General features: G+C 34.4%; 2 protein-coding genes across 2 annotated transcripts; one reads left to right on the forward strand and one right to left on the reverse strand.

Moving 5' to 3' along the window:
• The first annotated feature begins 4,149 nt into the window (after window positions 1-4,149).
• On the forward strand, window positions 4,150-5,103 carry LOC107808058 (germin-like protein 11-1). The gene is made up of 2 exons (XM_016632541.2): window positions 4,150-4,516; window positions 4,647-5,103. The coding sequence occupies exons 1-2, from the start codon at window positions 4,208-4,210 to the stop codon at window positions 4,968-4,970; spliced, it is 633 nt and encodes a 210-aa protein (XP_016488027.1). The 5' UTR covers window positions 4,150-4,207; the 3' UTR covers window positions 4,971-5,103.
• Window positions 5,104-12,017: 6,914 nt separating this feature from the next.
• LOC142165242 (uncharacterized) lies at window positions 12,018-16,166 on the reverse strand. Its single transcript, XM_075223838.1, has 4 exons — window positions 16,134-16,166; window positions 13,232-13,427; window positions 12,632-12,817; window positions 12,018-12,058 (listed from the first exon to the last, which is right to left on the reverse strand). Exons 1-4 carry the CDS (start codon window positions 16,164-16,166, stop codon window positions 12,018-12,020), a joined length of 456 nt encoding a protein of 151 aa, XP_075079939.1.
• Between the last annotated feature and the right edge of the window lie 2,383 nt (window positions 16,167-18,549).

Raw genomic sequence — 18,549 nt, forward strand, 5'->3', positions numbered from 1 at the left:
ATTCATCATCAATAATAAAAAGGGGAAGAAGAAAGATAAAAACTCGTTTCTGAATCTTCCGTCTTGCTCCTTGCATGTTATTGCTGTCAAAGCTCTTTTAAAAACCAAGATACCCTCTTTTAGGGCGAGTTGGACTTTATATAGGTCAAGAAAAGTCGCCTCTAGAATTATAATTTTAGCCCTGGAATAACTTTTCTCGAAAGGATGTGCGCGGCCGTGCACCTGGGCAGGTGACCGCGCATCTAGTCGCGCATTTTGGCTGGTTTATACCTGACTTGCGCGGTCAGTGCACGACCGTGAACCTGGGAAATTTTATGCACTCTTCTTCTTTCTTCTTTTTAAGTGCACTAACCTACTTTGATCCTCGAACGAACTCCCAATTTACTCCATAAGCTTTTACTTGGCCTTCAACGCCCCATATTAGCTCAAAACGCTCATTAACCTTATTGTAGCCCGAAATTGCTTCTGTAAAGCATAAAATATTCAATCAGAGCAATTTACTACCATTTAACGCTCAAACATTAGTAAAGTACAGCCAATTTAAAGTGCAAATAGTAGCCAAAATACGTAGTTATAGCCTACTATCATAAACACCCTAAAAAGGTAGGGGATTCCATGCCAATCTTCATTGGTGATGGTCTAGTGATCATTTTGCCTTGATAACAAACATTACAAGAAAATTCATCATTTGTAAGAATCTTCAGGTTCTTTAGTGGATACTCACTTGAATTTTCATTAATTTGTCTCATCATTATTTATCCAGGATGGCCCAAGCGGCCATGCCAAAGCACAAAAGTATTTGAATCAGTAAACTTTTTATTTACGATAGTGTGTACTTCAACTGTACTAATCTTTAAATAGTATAAACCAGAAGATAAAGTTGGTAACTTTTCTACAATGCACTTCTGGCCAGAAATATTCTTTGTAATACAAAGATATTCCATATTCATTTCATCTATTGTCTCAACATGATACCAATATATATAAAACTCAACAAGTTTCTTCTGGACTTGGAGGAGAATTATGCATTGTATATAATAAGTTTTGTTCCCTTAGACAGAAATACAGTAGCTCTTCCGGAGCCTTCAATCAAACATATATTACTAGAAATTTTAGAAACATTTGCTTTTTCCCTATGCAAATAAGAAAAGTATTTCTTATCTTTGAATATGGCATGAGTCGTTCCACTATCAATTATACAAATATCTTCATGATTGATCTTTGATCCAAAGATAATTTGAGGATTATCCATATTCTTTAAAATGATATAAACAAAATATATTATAGTAAACATCATTATTAAAGTATAAATTTTATTTATGTAGAACAATTACATAACCATACTATCTACTACAAACAACAAAAATTAAAATATTTGCATTTCTACAGATTCATCACCGATCACATGACTTGTTTCTCCTTCTAGAAGTGCAAAGTAATCAGCTACATTCAAATGCATGAAGTCTAAATTATCTTCAGAAATAAAATTTGCTTTAGCATTTTTCTTTGTCTTCTTTAGGGAGACTTGATAAAGCTCAACTAGGTGCTTTGGTGTATGACAGGTACATGACCAGTGTCCTTTTCCTCCACATCTATAGCACGTATTTTCTGCATTTGTTGCTTGCACCGCTTCATGCTTTTGTTCCTTTCTTTTTCACTGCTGGTGGTTAGGAGGGTTCTTTGGTGCATTACAGTTACCATGATTAGAGTTTCTTCCCCAACCACGACCATGACCACGGCTGGGGCCACGATCTCTTCCACGCTTAGCTGGGTGGAAGTTTGACTCATTCACTTCAGGAAATGGACAAGAACCAGTAGGTCGGCTTTCATGATTTTTCATTAATAGCTCATTATGTTGCTCGGCCACAAGAAGATGTGAAATAAGTTCAAAATACTTTTTGAATCCTATTTCTCGATATTGCTGCTGCAAGAGCATATTCGAGGTATGAAAAGTAGTGAAAGTTTTCTCCAACATATTATGATCAGTAACATTATCACCACGTAATTTCAATTGTGAAATAATTCTGAACATAACAGAATTATACTCACTGATAGATTTAATATCTTGTAGCTTTAAATGAGTCCAGTCATAACATGCCTGTGGAAGAACAACCATCTTCAGGTGGTCATATCTATCTTTTAAATTATTCTACAGTATTACTGGATCTTTAACAGTGAGATCTTTCAAGCCTTCATCAAAGTGATGGCGTAGGATATCATTGCTTTGGCACGATCTTTGTTTGATGCTTGATTTTTGTCCTTGATGGCATCTGTCAGACCCATCGCATCAAGAATAATTTCAGTATCAAGCACCCAAGTCATGTAGCTTTTGCCCGATATATCAGACCTACAAATTCAAGTTTAGAAAGATTTGAAATTATTTAGAAGAAAAAAGTTTGTACCTCTGATACTTTCAAAGTATTTGCTCGAGATGGCAGAGTCTCGTGCTGATAACGTGTTATAAAATAAAGACTGTAAAATAAAGACAAATATAGAGAGAAACTAATATATTATTCAACTTTTAAATTGATGTACATATTGAGATCAATGGACAACTACAGTATAATAGTTTCATAACAATTACTACTAATGAGATCAATTGGTAGAACATGTAATTTCCCACTATGATAAAGAGAAAAAATATAATTGCTTGAATAATATTAATTTCTCCAATTTTAAAAATAATAAAATGTAAAACTAATTTGTATTAGAGAGAAAAAAGAAGAAAAAACTTACGTGGAGCGGTGTGGGGCGGGTTGAAAATAGAAAAAATAGTTATGCAGGGTCGGAGCGGGTTGAAATTTTTGTGAATTTTACCAAATTCGCCCTGCACCCGCATCTCTCGCGCCGCCCCACTCCGTTCCCTAAAAATCATCTCTAAAGCCTTCTGCCTTCGGGCTTGGATAAAGTAAGCTAACCCTTGGAGTAAGATTAAATTCGTAAGAAAAAAAATCGTTGGGCCCGTACTATGTGGGTATACACCAAAATTTGAACTCTCCCTTTGTTCCATTTGTAAACTATTTTCTTGCGTGCATGTGGCCCAATAAGATTAGGCCTATAATTAATATTTAATTAATGAACAAATCTCATCCGTTCGATCGGTTACTTGATGGGCGTACCGGATTAAGTGAGAACCTCTATAAATTGGTCATCTTCCCACCCATTAGGTTACCGGATTTTACTTTCTTTCTTCCATCATTAAAGGCGGCGGTAACATAAAGTTAGGGCAAGGGGCGAGAAGCCAGTTTTTGAATTAACGCTTCCGCTTCAAGATAATGGATTCCGCTTCAGGTATGTTTTCTATGGCAATTACATGTAAGATTATCATGTTCAAGATCCTGGTATGAATTAAAGTTTATGCTTACACCATTATCCTCTAATTCATTTTCCCTTTGGAAAATTTTTATCGAAATGCAGCATGGCCAAGTAAATGTGTTTTAAGTTGGAAAAAAAATGAAAAAGGGATGAAGCTAGCGATATCTCTTTTCCACTTTGACATGTCCTCTTATATCTTTATTCTCGTGGTGCTTGGCGAACTCTTAATCTTTATCTAGATGTAGATTTAAAATTTAAATTTAATGGATTCAATCTTTAATGTTTTCTCCACCGAACACATTGCACTTTGATGGGTTTATAATTTAATATTTGTTGATATTATGTATATATTTATGTTCTGGATCAAATAAAAACTTGTTCCTTAATTTGTACATAGTTTCTGGAATCTTGAATGTGGCACTGAGATGTAGACGTCTCGACATTCTATCCAGAAATAGCAACAGGTTAGGTCTCTTGTTTTAAATTTTTAACCATGGTGTAGTAATTTCATTCTTCTGCTCTTAAGTAGGAGTAGTCTAAGTTGATTCTGAAAAAATAAGATAAAAGAAATTTGTTGTGATATTGCTTAACTATATTAAGCTATTGAATTCGGGATTAAATTAACTAATAAAGGTAAGGTTATCTAAAAAGAACAAGTTGTTATTTTAGAGAGGGACTTCTAACCTTACAGACAAGTATTTGTCATCTTTCTTTAAACACTCAGCTTCTTTCAACAAAAGATACTTAGAATTTAGTGAATTGAACTCCAAGTTTTGGTTATTACTTTACACTGAAGCAATCAGGAAGATGTATTCATGTATATATGTATTCAGCAATTAAAGATGTTAACAAAACAATACACTAATAATCCTCCTGATTAAAACCAGAAACAATGATCATGAAGGTCACTCTCTTATTATTTTCAATTTACATGTGTCTTTGCAAGGCAAAAGACACTGATAATCTCCAAGATGTTTGTCCTACAGATACGACGCGCAAGAACATCTTCATAAATGGTTATTCATGCAAGAATCCAGCAGAAATTACTGCTGCTGATTTCAAAAGCTCTATTTTGAGGAATGAAGGTGATACGGATAACTTTCAGCGTTCATCGACAACTATAGTCAGTGCTGCAGAATTTGCAGGGCTTAACACTCTCGCGTTATCAGTGGCCAGGACTGATTTAGATATTGATGGTGTGGTAATGTTGAATTGTCTAACCATCTCACCTAAAGATTTAAACTGTTAGAGATATAATGTCTCCACATGCCTCTCTTGAGCTGTTACAGAAAACACATTTTTAATTACTTAATTATATGATGTCTCAACAGGTAATGCCGCATGCTCATCCAAGAGCTTCTGAGATGATGTTTGTTGGAAAAGGAGTGGTAATCGCTGGATTTATCGACACGAAAAGCCAAGTTTTCCAAAAGACACTTAAAGAAGGTGATGTGTTTATTGTACCTAGAGGACTTCTTCATTACAGCTTGAATTCTGGGTTCGAATTCGCGACTGTGTACTCCGTCCTAAGCAGCCAGAATCCTGGTGTAGTGAGCATATCAGACGCCATGTTTGCACCAATTGTTTCGGAACCAATGAAGAAGCTGATGACAAAGTTAACTTCTTTTTCAAGCAACGTGACATTGTTTAGTTAATAGGCTTTCGAAAACAAAGCATTCTGCAATTTTTATTCTTCGAATGTAGTATATATCTTAACTTATCATGTACCTAATTTGCATTTGATTCATGCTATTTGAGACAGAAAAAGGCACTGTAGCTTCAAAATAACGTGCACTGGTGAAGTTTCTTACAACATAGCCTAAACTTTCAATTGTTTCATCAGTTCTTTTCAATTGTCTCAATGATCACGTGTAAGGGTGGCAACGTGATTTAAAAAACCAGTTAACCACCCATATTATTCACTAAAAAATGAGTTGGATAATATACTTTTTTAAAAACGGGTCGAATATAGATAAGAACCATATTATTTATTTAGAAAATGGATAATCAATGGATAATCAATTGGTCTAACTTTTATATTTGTAAAGCCTCTAATTGGGGGTTCCTCAAATTAAGGAAAATAATAATTCTCCCAAAAGTGATCATATGCAAGAAGTCATGGATAATATGATTATCCATATTATACGCTGGTTAACCCGTTTTTAATCCGTATTAAATATAGGTCGGGTCAGATAATTTATCCGTTTTTTCATTACCTGTTTTCGACCGAATCATATCTGACCTGACCCGCATGTTTGCCACTCCTAATCACGTGCAACAGTCCAATGAAATTCGTACAAACCGTGGAAATATTTGTGATTATGTCGGTGTGAAATTGTGATTATCTCAGTGTGAAACTGATCACACTGCTTATTTCAAACTTGGATAAAAGATACTAGAGTTATGGTAAAATTAACGGTCAGTGTAACGCTAATCAGTTTATGATAAATCATCATAGTACATAGACTTAGATGTGTTTGGTTAGAGTAACTTGGACAACAATGTTTCATAGCTTCTTTGGGATTAAAGCGCAATTGTTATTGTAATGGTGGGAATGTTTATTGTGTTGTTTTTTGCTTGTTCTAAAATCGATAGGCTTCTAATCAATAGCCATCTAAGTTGCTCAATAAATCAAAGCCGGTTTAAGTTATACATATTGATGATACAAATTTTTTTTACACTACTAGTATAATTAACATGTTACTAGTAGTATTTACAGGGGCGGAGCTAGAAGCCTGGCTACGGGTTCGGCAGAACACCAGTAACTTTATTCGTGTTACAATTTTCAATAAGTATGTACAAATATAAATTTAGAACCCAGTTATTAACACTTGAAATCGCTATTCTAAAATCCAGAATTCATAAAGTTTGAAATTTTGGGTCCGCCTATGAGTTTTTAGTTTATATTTGTAAAAATATTACACCGTACGAAAACAAAAGCAATTGCCTACCTAAGAACATGTGCCAAGGTTGTTTCCTGGGACTAATCGAAGTATCTGCTTTCCTTGATTATTCTGAGCTCGTAGACACTAGTAGGTGAGTGTGCTGATATTTTCCATTAGAGATGAATTTGTAGCCTGTAGCTCGATCACACAAATATTTAAGGTCACTCAAATGCTTATCATATGTTCTTAACCTCTGAATTTTCCTTCAATAGACATGGATGCTTTCACTATTTTTTGTGCTTCTATTTTCGTCTTTGTTATACTTGTCAAAATCTTGAAGAAAGCTGAGGCTAAGAACTCAGTCATGAAACAGAAGGATATGCCGACGCATATTATTGAGAGAAATTAAAAAATAGCCAGATTTACAAGTTGTCATTCAAAAATAGTCACAGTTTCAAAAGTAATCGAAATTTAGCCATTTTTCATGTAAAGATAAATCTGAACGAAAACACTGTTCAAAATCCGGAAAATACTCCAGCATAATATACTGGAGTTCCAGCCAGAGGCGGACCCAGGATTTGAGCACGACGGGGGCACCACTGTATGCTAGTCATTAGCGATAAAATTCGACGTGCAACTCATTGAAAACTTAATGATTATGATGACTTATCATTTAAGTATTAACAAAAAAAGTTCTAAAGAAAAAGAAAGCACCGAATAAATAAATATATATATATATATATATATATATATATATATATATATATATATATATATATATATATATATATATAGAGAGAGAGAGAGAGAGAGAGAGAGAGAGAGAGAGAGAGAGTTCTTCGCGAAATGGATGCTATGGGAAGGGAAAGTGTTTGATTAAGCATGTTTCATACTTTAAAATTCTAATTTTTAATAAATAAAAAAAAGGGGTCAGTGATCAAAAGGACGTTCAAACGTAAATTTATCAAAGACATATTAAAGAATTCAAGATAAAGAGTATGGTAATACTAAAAGAACTAAAAAAGAGTCTCAAACTATTAATTGTCATTGCCGAGTCAGATTGTTGAAAAAGGTTGTCACAAAATGATATGTATTTTTTCATTTATAGACCGATAAGTTGCAATTAGATGATTTCAATTTTAAGGGATGAATTTGAAAAAGAATAAAATTAATCAGGTTGACTATTATGTACTAGTACTAAACTATAATTGAATTCAAAAAAAGAAGAAGATAAAAGTAAAAACAAAGCAATTTGCTATTAAATATAACTTACATTGTATTCAAAGAACTAAAATATTAATTAAGTTGACTATTATATATTAGTACTAAATTATAATTGATTAAAAAAAAGGGACAAAAGTAAAAAATAAAGCAATTTTCTATTAAATATAAATTATATTGTACTCTAAATAAAAAGGAGGGAAAAGCTGAAAAGGAGTAGAAAAGGCCGGTGCAGAAGTTAAATGGCCGGTGCAGCCACTTGTCCAGTTAGTCTCTTTGTGTTTAGGGGGCACACTTAAAATATTTAAGGGGTCTCATATATATATATATATATATATATATATATATATATATATATATACAGAATTTTTGTCAAGGCTAACGGGGTCCCGTGACCCCTCAACCCACAATGTAGGTCCGCCCCTGGTTTTTAGGGGAAGTATACTGGAACTTCAGTATATTACAATGGAGTTCCAGCATAAGTATACTGGAACTCCAGCATAATATACTGGAGTTCCAGTATAATATGCTGGAAGTTCATACACAAGTGCTCCAATCTCCAGTATATTATGCTGGAACTTTCCGCGTGTTGGAGTTCTAGCATAATATGCTGGAAGTTCATACATAGGTGCACCGATCTCCAGTATATTATGCTAGATCGGTCCCTGTTGCAACAAAATAGTAGTTATTTTTTAATGACTTTACAAACGTTGGCTATTTTTGAATGACCAGTCCGAAAACTGACTAGCCCGTTCTATTTTAACCATATTATTTGGTTTAGCTGATATTGAACTTCCACTTGCACCACTGCTATACCATTTTGATTTGGAAAATTCCAAGTGATTGTCTGATACTTTCCTGATTGTCTCAATGATTTCACATATATCCATATTAGTAAATCTTTACCTTGCATTGGGCCGCAAAAATGATCATTACTTCGTCCCAGTTACTGACTGAATTTCTTAGAACAAATTAAATGGATTAACAGTTCATATTAGTAATAATTTCTTATCCAAACATGGGCTTTAAGGCATACCAGTTTTACTACAATTTTGGACCTTGGCATTTGCTAGCAGAATGGGCTTCGACATAGTCCCCATAATACTTTGAAAATAGATAGTATATTTTTAGGGAAATTACTAGTTATGTCCATTTATAGGTAGCTCATTATAAAAATTGGCCAATTGATAAAATATTATTAATATTAGCCAATTAGCTATTTGTAGCAAAAAAATATCAAAATTTTGCTTTGTTTTGAGTGAGTGTTATTAGAATAGATTGGACACAACTTAAGGAGCTTGAATCTCAAATTTGGGATGATTTGGTGAAGTTTTGAGGTGGTTTAAATTGAAAATTCGGTAAAAACTGAACATGAAAAAAATAATATGTGTATCGTATTTGTATCTATTGTGTATCACATGTATATCCATGTATACCTGTGTGTGAGATACATGTGTGATACATGTTTGATACATGTGTCACAAAAGACTTTTTGAACTCGATTTAATTATGAATTTTGATACAAAACCAGTCCAAATCACCTCCAATCTTTCTCAAATTTTATATATTGACTTATCTATATATTTTCAATGAATTTCAACTATACCCATTGAAAAAGTTCCTTTTTTGTTTAGATTTTTGGAATGTTGTATATATTTTTTGTATTTCATCACCTTATTTGCTACCTCATCCATAAAATTTCCTTTTCGTCTTGTATCTAGTGTTGTTAATCATGCTTAAAAATATGGAGGGTGATTTTTGCATGTGATTCTTTGAGAGAAAGAACCCTATTATTTGATTTTTCAATTTTTGTTGGCTAGTTTTGGTAAGTGTATGAGTAATGGCTAGAGGTTGGTAAGTTGGGATTTATTTGGGACATTTGTGTAAGTTTCCCATATTTTTAGTGCTCGCAAAAACGTTACTTTAAAATAATTTATTATTTCAAACATAATCAAATAATTACTTATTTAAACATTCAGACACAATTGTAGGCCTAAAAAATTTATTAAAATTAAATTCATAAAATAATTTGGACTATATTTTAAATTCAAGATATATTGGCCCAAAAAAATATTATGGGCTAATGTATAAATGAATTAATTATATATGCCCAATATATATGGATTAAATAAATGAGTCTTAATCCATTAGGTTAGCCCATTTAATTGGGCTAAAGTGATGAGCCCATTTCATTAAGCCCAAGATCTCATCTTCCTAGAGGCCCAATTTGGTGCCACGTGTCAAATGACGTGGCGCGCCAAGTCAAATGGAAAAGCCAATAGGATCATGCTACGTGTCAAAATGACAAGGCATGCCAAGTCACATTAAAAGGCCAATAAAATCTCGCCACGTGTGTAAGAACTTTATAGTCATGAGCAGTCAAAGTATTTCCCCCAAAATGATCTTTATGTGTACGCTAAAATCCCATTTCTTGAGGGGAACCTTGAAGTGAGCAAGCACAACAGTGAGTATGAACCCATAGGGTATGTCATGAGTTTTAGTGCCAGAAAGTACCCCTATCAAGGTGTTGGATGATAAACCATGGCCAATTTATCTGCCTCCCACTATCCATGCACTCCATAATGACAAGGTCCATGAAAGCTGCAATGTGTCTCCTTTCCTACCTTGGCAACACAACCTTGCTCGCAAAATCAAAAGAATTTTATGGACAGGATTCATTTCACTCTTGTATACAACCCTGTGTTGTAGCTCTAAGTCCCTATCAGCAAAATTCTTAGTAATGGCAAGGGAGGTCGGTAGGTTTTCCAGGTTTGGCCATTTCAACTTCTTGTAATCATTGTACCCTTCAGCAGGTACCTCTAGAATCTCTCCTAGTTCCTTGCCATCAAAACTCACTTGCACTCATTTCACTATACTAGTTACTCTTCCATTCTTGATTTCACCGTTTGGCAAGAACTCCAAAATTTCTGCTCGAGCTAGTTTTCCTTCCAACTAAAGGAACATGTCCTTCTAGCCCTGAAATTCTAGCTTCTCCAGCAGCAACACCATTCATTCGTCCTCCAAATCTCTAAGAAGCCTACCCTTCAAGATTGTTATTTTGCCAAACTTCACCATCTTGTCTTGTTCTTCATCAGTTTCCTTTTCTTCCCCACTCTCTTCTTTCACTACTTGCATTTTTCTTGATTTTCGAGCAGACCTGGTTCTCTTTGCCAAGGTAGAGGGTTCTCTATCAACATATTTTGTAGGGGACTTCTTTTTGGAAGTCTTTCTTTTCTTTGTTTTTGGAGTCACAACCTCCACCTCTTCTGCCTCGTTCTTATCATGAAAGACCAGGTCCATCTCCTCAATTTCAATGGTTTCAATTGGTTCACCCACTTTTTTCTATCCCTTTTCAGTAGCTTTCCTTTTACTCTCAACTAAGGAATTTCAAGGTCAAACTCACTCTTCTTTCTCTGACTCCTTGTAGCTCTTCCTTTTATAGGAAGAGTCTCTACCAGGATAGAAGAGGCAGCCTTTCTCTCCTCTCTCTTCTTGCCTCACAAAGCAACTCCAGGGATTACAACTCCTGAACTTTTCTTCTTCTTTGGATTGTAGCTTTTAGACATCCTTTTTAGTAGGTCTTGAAGGGATTCCTTCTCAGACGGAACATGTTCTTGAAACTTTTTCCTTAGCCTAACCAGCCTCTCCGCTGCACTCGCATCTCCAAACCTATTGCCTCCTTCTTCTCTCAAACTCTCTAAATTCCTCCTCACTCCATATCATCATTGCACCAATGTCTTTAGTCAAACCACAAGAGTGGGTGAAGATTCAACTACTCCTTCTTTCCCTTCCCCTCACATCTCAAGTTTCACCCTCACTCTCCTTTTATTTTTCCTTTTTATTTTACTACAAATTTTAGTAGATGCAGATTCTACATCAGCCATAGTACCAACAAGAACAAACCTTTTCTCCAAATTTTCAGCCACATCATAAACAACATCATATGAGATTTTTAGCCTAGAAGTTACTTGTTCTGTTTTAGACGAACCATGTTCCTCCCCCTCAGTTGCAAGCTTAAAAGACTCATCTAATTTTTGGGGTTCCTCTGCTTGGCTTGTTTTTAATTGCTCATTTACTTTCTTGATTTGTTCACTATCAGCGACTACTTTATGAGCAAACATCTTAACTCGTCCTTTCTTGGAGGTAGTGGTGGTTGAAGGTGTGGGTGATGGTTCTTTGCATGGTGAAGAAAAGTTCTCAGAAGGATTTGCCATTTGATGTGTGTAGAAAATATGTGTGTAGAAGAGATAAGAGAAAATAGAGAGAGTTTTTGGCATCTTGAATTTTTATTCAAAGATGAAGTGAAGAAATGGTTAGAGTCTAATCAATTTAAAGAGGGAGAATTGGAGTGGGTAACGTTTAATTTCTGAAGTTCATAAGTCTAATCAATCTAGGAAAGTCAGTTTGAATGGACGTTGGACTCTTCCCTAGATTCTAGGCAATTATGGCGTGTGGAACTCTTTTGGTGAAACTTGTTCGTTTGTAACATATAGGCTTGAAGGATATTAGGATTAAATAGGACTCTTTTTTTTTTATCATGATCCAATTATAGTTATTTCAAAATATGAGGAGTGGAGAGTACATACCATGTAATCTTTATGAACTGGGTTCTTCAATGAAAATTCTCTTGTGTAAGTCTGAATTTTCCAAGAAAATAAGCATAATATCATTAGAGATTAGTGAGACATTTTAGCACATGCCACAAGAGTATACTAATAAAAGTATGAGACTGAGCAAAATCATATCTAATTATTTATAAAATTCACAAATTATCTAACCAATTATTGAGTTAGAATTGGTTCTTTTTAGGTGATATTAATCATCCCTAATTCTAATATGTTCCTTTCAGAGTGATCTCTACTTAGGGCTTTTGTGAAAATGTTAGTTATTTGATTTTCAGTAGCAAAAAATTCCATAATAATCAGACCCTTCTCATAGTTTTCCCTCAAAAAGTGATGCCTAACATCTATGTGCTTAGTTCTTTTATGATGAACCGGGTTTAGGTCATACTAATTGCACTAGTGATGTCACAAAAGATGGTCATATAACCTACATTAATTCCAAAGTCCACTAATTATTATTTTATCCACAAAAATTGAGCATAACATGAGGCAGCAGCCACATACTAGCTTCAGCAGTAGATAAGGCCATAAAATTTTGCTTTTTAGTGGCCCAAGACACAAGACATGAGCCAAAAAAGTGTGCAATACCTGAAGTGCTCTTTCTATCTACAAGAAAACTTGCATAATCAGCATCAACATGTCCCACTAAGTTGAAATTACTAACTTTTGGATACCATAAGCAGAGAACAGTGGTGCTTTTTAGGTATCTAAATCTCCTCTTGATAAGTGTCAAGTGAGACTCCTTTGGATTTACCTGGAATCTAGCACAAAGGCCTACACTGAAAATAATATCAAGTCTATTAGCAGTGATATATAACAAAGAGCCAATTATTCCCCTATACATCTTCTAATCAACATATGAACTAGGTTCATCCAAATCCAATTTTGTGGTCGTTGTTATAGGAGTGTCAATTTCTTTGGAATCTTTTATTTTAGACCTTTTAAGCAACTCTTTCACATACTTCTGCTGATGAATCATAGTTTCATTTGAATTTTTTTTAATTTGTAAGCCTAAAAATAAATTAAGCTCACCCATCATACTCATTTCAAATTCACTCCTCATTAGCTTAGCAAGTTCTTTACTTAACCTGTCTGTAGTTGCACCAAAGATTATATCATCAACATATATTTGAACTACTAAGAGATCTTTACCTTTTTCTTTCAAGAATAAAGTATTATCAATTTTACCTCTCTTGTAGCCATGCTCAAATAAGAATTTAGACAATCTTTTATGCCATGCTCTTGGAGCATGCTTGAGTCCATAAAGTGTCTTATCAAGTTTGTACACATGATGAAGACAATCCTTGCTCTCAAAACCAAGAGTTTGCTTGACAAACACATTTTCTTTTAGATAGACATTGAGGAAGGCACTCTTGACATCCATCTGATAGAGAGTGAATTCTATGTAAGTAACAAAGGCTATAATGAGTCTAATTGCTTCAAATCTTACAACTGGAGCAAAAGTTTCATCATAGTCTATGCTCTCCTCTTGACTATATCATTGAACCATCAATTTTGCCTTGCTCCTTGTAACTATTCCATCTTCGTCAAATTTGCTTATGAAGACCCATTTAGTGTCAATCACTGATATGTCCTTGGGTCTTGGTACCAGATGCTAAACTTGACTTCTCTCAAATTGGTTGAGTTCATCTTGCATTTTATTCACCCAGTTTGCATCCTACAAAGCCTCGGAAATATTTTTATGTTTAATAAGAAATTTTAAAAAAGCATTAAAAGCATAGAGGTTCTTCAAAGAAGGTCTGGTTTTGATTCCAGAGGTTGGATTAGTGATTATGTTTCCAATGGGATGAGAACTTTGATACTTTAAGTTTTCACAACCAGCTGGTTTCCCCTAGATGTTCCTTTCAATGTTTTGTTAATGAGGAAGAATAGGTTCATGGACATGTTCCCTCGAGGTTTGAGGATCAGTTCCTCTCTGTTCATTTCCATTTGCCATGTTGCCCTGGATAGAAGGACATATTCCATCACCTGTTCCTTCCTCTGGTGCAATTTCAGGCTAGGTTATAGTTTCATTTGAGTTTTTTGCCAGCCCAATTGCTTCATTATCTTGTTCCTGCCTATCAGAAAGAACGTTAGTTTCATAAAAAATAACATGTAAACTTTCTTTTACACACCTAGTTCTTTTGTTATAAATCTTCTAAGCTTTACTATGTGAAGAATATCCTAAGAATACTCCCTCATCACTTTCGGGATCAAACTTACCTATGGAGTCTTTTCCATTATTATGCATAAAGTACTTGTATCCAAATACCCTAAGGTGGGCTCATAGGGAGTCTTCTCAATAGGAGGTCTAGTCATGCATCTATTTATGATGTAGCATGCAGTGTTCATAGCTTCTGCCTAGAAGCTATGGAAAAATTTACTAGCGAGTAGCATAGTCCTAGCCATTTTCTCTATTGTCCTATTCTTTCTTTCAACTACTCCATTTTGTTGTGGAGTTCTAGGAGCAGAAAAATTATGATATATGCCATCCTCACAAAATTCAGCAAATTTAGCATTCTCAAATTCAGTATCATGATAAGACCTAATTGATGCAAGTTGATTACCTAGTTATTTCTGAGTTTTTCTAACAAAAGAAGCGAACATGTCAAATACTTCATCTTTAGATGTTAAAAATAGTGTCCAATTAAACCTAGAGTAATCATCAACAAGCACCATAACATATCTCTTACTACCCCTGCTCAATGTTCTCATTGATCCACGAAGATCCATATGGAACCATTTCTATCGTCCTAGTAGTACTTACCATTTTCTTTCTTTTAAAAGAGGATCTTACCTGTTTCCCCTTTGCACAAGCCTCAAACTTTATCTTCCTTGAACTTAATGTTAGGCAGCCTATCACCAAGTCCTTGGAGACTAGTTTGTTGAGTTGGCTTAGACTGGAATGTCCAAGTTTCTTGTGCCAAATGAGGGGATCATAGTCCAAAACACTTAAGAAAGTGAGTTCATTATCTGAAAGTATGAATAAATTCACCACATATATGTTATTCACTTTTTTTCTGCAAAACTATCTTGTCAGTGGTAAGATTAATCACAAAGCATTTTGTAGGGGTGAAGGCTACCATGTTACCTATATCACTCAATTGTGATACACTTATTAGACTGTACTTCAGTCCATTTAACAAGTAGACATTCTCAATAGAGTGAGAATCAGTCTTACCTACCTTTCTAACCCCATTGATCTCACCTTTCTTTCCATTTCCAAAGGAGACATTACCTCCTTTAAGGTCCTCAAGTGAAAGGAACTCATTCTTGCTTCCTGTCATGTGCTTTGAGCAGCCACTATCTGTATATCATATTTGGCTACTCCCCTTCACTTTGACCTGTAAAAAAAAATCAGGGGTTAGTCTTAGGAACCCAAACTAGTTTGCGTCCCTTGATGAATTAAATTGTTTCTCCCCCAACTTGACAACCTATTTTTCCCTAGAATAAAATTTTTATTCTTTTGATCTACCTTTTCTTTTGTAGTGCAATCACTCTTATAGTGACCAGTATTTTCACAGTGTGTGCAATTCTTATTCTCGGAGAGTGTGGGGTACTTGCTTTTGGGATCCCACTTAGGTACAGAGTTTCCAAAGCCAAGTCCTCTTATGTTGCTACTATGATATTCTTGTAGTCATGAAAGCGCATCAGAGGACCTATTTCATTTACAAGTTATGTCTAGCTCATCCATGACCTTGTTCAGGTCCTCCTTGAAGACTCTTACTTGTTCATCTCTTTTACACAACTCATCTTTCATTTTACCTACATTCTCTTCTAAAGTGAGTTATGTGTCACCAACTATCTTTTTACATGTTCCTAATTTCAATTTTTTATTTTAGATCTAAGCTCTAGGACAGTTGTATCAAGTGCATGAACCTGGTGCTTCAACATAGTATTTTTACTTTCAGTTTCACAAGCCCTAAGTTTCAGGTTTTTGCACTTGGCTTTCAAGATGACACATTCTTTTGACAACTATTCTTTTTCATTATTCACATCCTCCGATTCATCAATCGGCTCAAGTAATAATTCTCATAAATTTTTCTTTAGACAAAAATTTAATCTTGTCTTTGAGATGAAAGACATTTACCTCAGTTTCTTTATCGGATTCTCCAATAGCCATTAATGCTCGTTCATAATTATCATCATTTGAGCTTTCATATGAGCTTTCTCCCATGCATAAACTATAGCCTTGGTTGATCCTTTGTTGTTGCCTTTCTTGGGATGAATCTGTTCCTTCTTCCTGTTCTTTCGTTCAACTCTTTCCTTCTTCCACTCAATCTCCCACAAAGGATAGTTCTTGATCATATGATTAGTCTTCCTGCACTTGTAGCAACCATCATTGGTTTTCTTCTCCGGAGCTATTATCTTGTTGTATGATGGATACAAATTATTCATGTAATTTTATATGTAAAAAGGAAGTTTTTACAATAAAATATGAATAATAATATCCTATTCTCGCATATTTTCTAACAAATCTTGTAGGAAAAAGAAATTATGAAAAAGAAGGAAAGAAGCTAAAAGACAAGAGAATGAAGCAAAGCCACAGTTGCACACATCATCTTCATATTTGCAAATGTGGAATATACATATGGGCTTATGGAAAGAGACAATTAGAGATGAAAAGGAGTATAGTTGCATATGTGGAATCTATATATGCAAATGTCACATTCACATACATGGATCCTACATTTGCAAGTCTAATTCATGAAGTCAAGAATGGAAGCAAAAGAGTCATAGATGTATGCGTGGAATCTATATTTGCAAAGGTCACATTCGCATACATGGAACCTACATTTGCAAGACTAGCTCATGAAGTCAAGAGTGAAGCACAAGTGTCATAGTTGCATATATAGAATCTACGTACACAAAGATCACTTCGCATACGTGGATTTCACATTCACAAAAGTGGATGACAAAAGCTACTCATCTTTTCCTATAAATAGCAAGCTCTCTTTGTATAAGTATATCCAATATTTGTAAGACAAGAATTAGTCTTGGTCTTATTTTCTTGTAGTAAAAATATTTCTAATTTTCTAAATATCTTTTTTAGCTTTTATTACTCCATAATGAAGTAATCTCTTTTCATTGGGATAGTTGATGAAGCTTGATATATTTTATAATACTATCTCAGTTTTTTATATATTATTGGCTTGAAACTTTTTATTTACATTCCATACTGTGCTGAAATGATGGGTTTTAATTACTATATCATCACATCTATATATTTTATATCTAAGTTATTCATATATTAATTTTGTAATTCTCGCAGAGCAAAATTAATATATAATAAATGATGAATAAAATAGTAGTAGTAGAAGTAATTTTTCAGTAAACTACTTGTGACGACCCGGCCAGTCGTTGTTGATACCCAATTTTTTTCTATAATTTTTTTTTATGTAAAATACCTTTCAAAATAGCATATATAAGTATATATGAGTATTTTCCAAGGTTGCACTGTTTTTCTTAAATTTTCAAAGATTTTTAAATCAATTTACTGCCCTATTTTATCATGAAAACCCAATAATTATCCCCAAAGTTATTATTATGGTGATTCATTTATTGGAGTCTCATGTTTATATTAAAATATAGGTAATGTATTTTTTACACATTTTTTACAAATTTATTTGGTATTTTTTAAGGATAGAATTGCATAATTGCAATATTAGCCATTTTAGGTTTAAATTCGTCTCATATTCTTAAAATGAGATTTTATATTTTTAAATCGATAATCATGTGTTATAAATCATTTTTATGCTTTCAATTTATTTTCGGAAATTAATTTACTATTTTTATAATTTTAAAGGGAAAAACTGGCTATTTAAATAATAGCTCAATCCATTTCAATTTTAGCCTAAAATCTAACCCCTAATTGGACCCCAATTTCAGCCCAATTTAAATTAAAACCCGACCCAGGCCCCAATTACCCTTACCCGACCCAAAACCTTATTAAATTCTGGCCGTTGATCAAAAAGATCAACGACCCTCATCCGTCCTTACCTTTTTTAAACCAAACGACCCCCCAATACCCCGCTCATTCCTCACTCGTCTCTATCTCTCTACTTCTGGTTCTCTCTAGAACCTTCCCTCTCCTCTCCACTCCGATGAGTTCTGTTCATCTTCTCCGGCCACCTTCTAACCTAAATCTATGGTGGTCCCACCACCAACCAAGCCACCTATGGCTCCTCAAGTTTGGTTAACTGAAGCTTCATGACTCGACCACGAAGATTTGGGTCCATACCTCTGTTGATTCAAGCTTTACGGACATCTCCGACCCTGCTCCGGCAAGCTATGTCTGTTTCGAGCCTGACTACGACTCCTTCTGTTTAGATCCAAGCCTTTCTCACTGTTTGGGTTCCTCTAAAACCCTAGCTTTAAGGTTTTTCTGATCTATTTAGATCTGTTCCAGATCTATGCTTTCCCTAAGTTTTTAAACGATTTTCTGGATTTTCTTTCAAAAACAAAACTATACTTTCGAAACCATCTCTTTTTCCGATCTAAGGGTT

Source organism: Nicotiana tabacum, chromosome 10 (assembly GCF_000715075.1).
Source record: "Nicotiana tabacum cultivar K326 chromosome 10, ASM71507v2, whole genome shotgun sequence".
NCBI classification, from domain to species: domain Eukaryota; kingdom Viridiplantae; phylum Streptophyta; class Magnoliopsida; order Solanales; family Solanaceae; genus Nicotiana; species Nicotiana tabacum.

What these genes read in the sequence shown, in the direction of transcription:
- LOC142165242 (XM_075223838.1), bottom strand. Translation starts at nt 16,166, where the DNA reads ATGGCTATTGGAGAATCCGATAAAGAAACTGAG. An exon ending in AATCCGATAAAGAAACTGAG is followed by an intron (nt 13,428 to 16,133) that starts GTAAATGTCTTT and finishes ACTCTCTATCAG; the next exon opens with ATGGATGTCAAGAGTGCCTT. An exon ending in AGATAGAAAGAGCACTTCAG is followed by an intron (nt 12,059 to 12,631) that starts GTATTGCACACT and finishes TGGAAAATTCAG; the next exon opens with ACTTACACAAGAGAATTTTC.
- LOC107808058 (XM_016632541.2), top strand. Translation starts at nt 4,208, where the DNA reads ATGATCATGAAGGTCACTCTCTTATTATTTTCAATTTACATGTGTCTT. An exon ending in ATTTAGATATTGATGGTGTG is followed by an intron (nt 4,517 to 4,646) that starts GTAATGTTGAAT and finishes ATGTCTCAACAG; the next exon opens with GTAATGCCGCATGCTCATCC.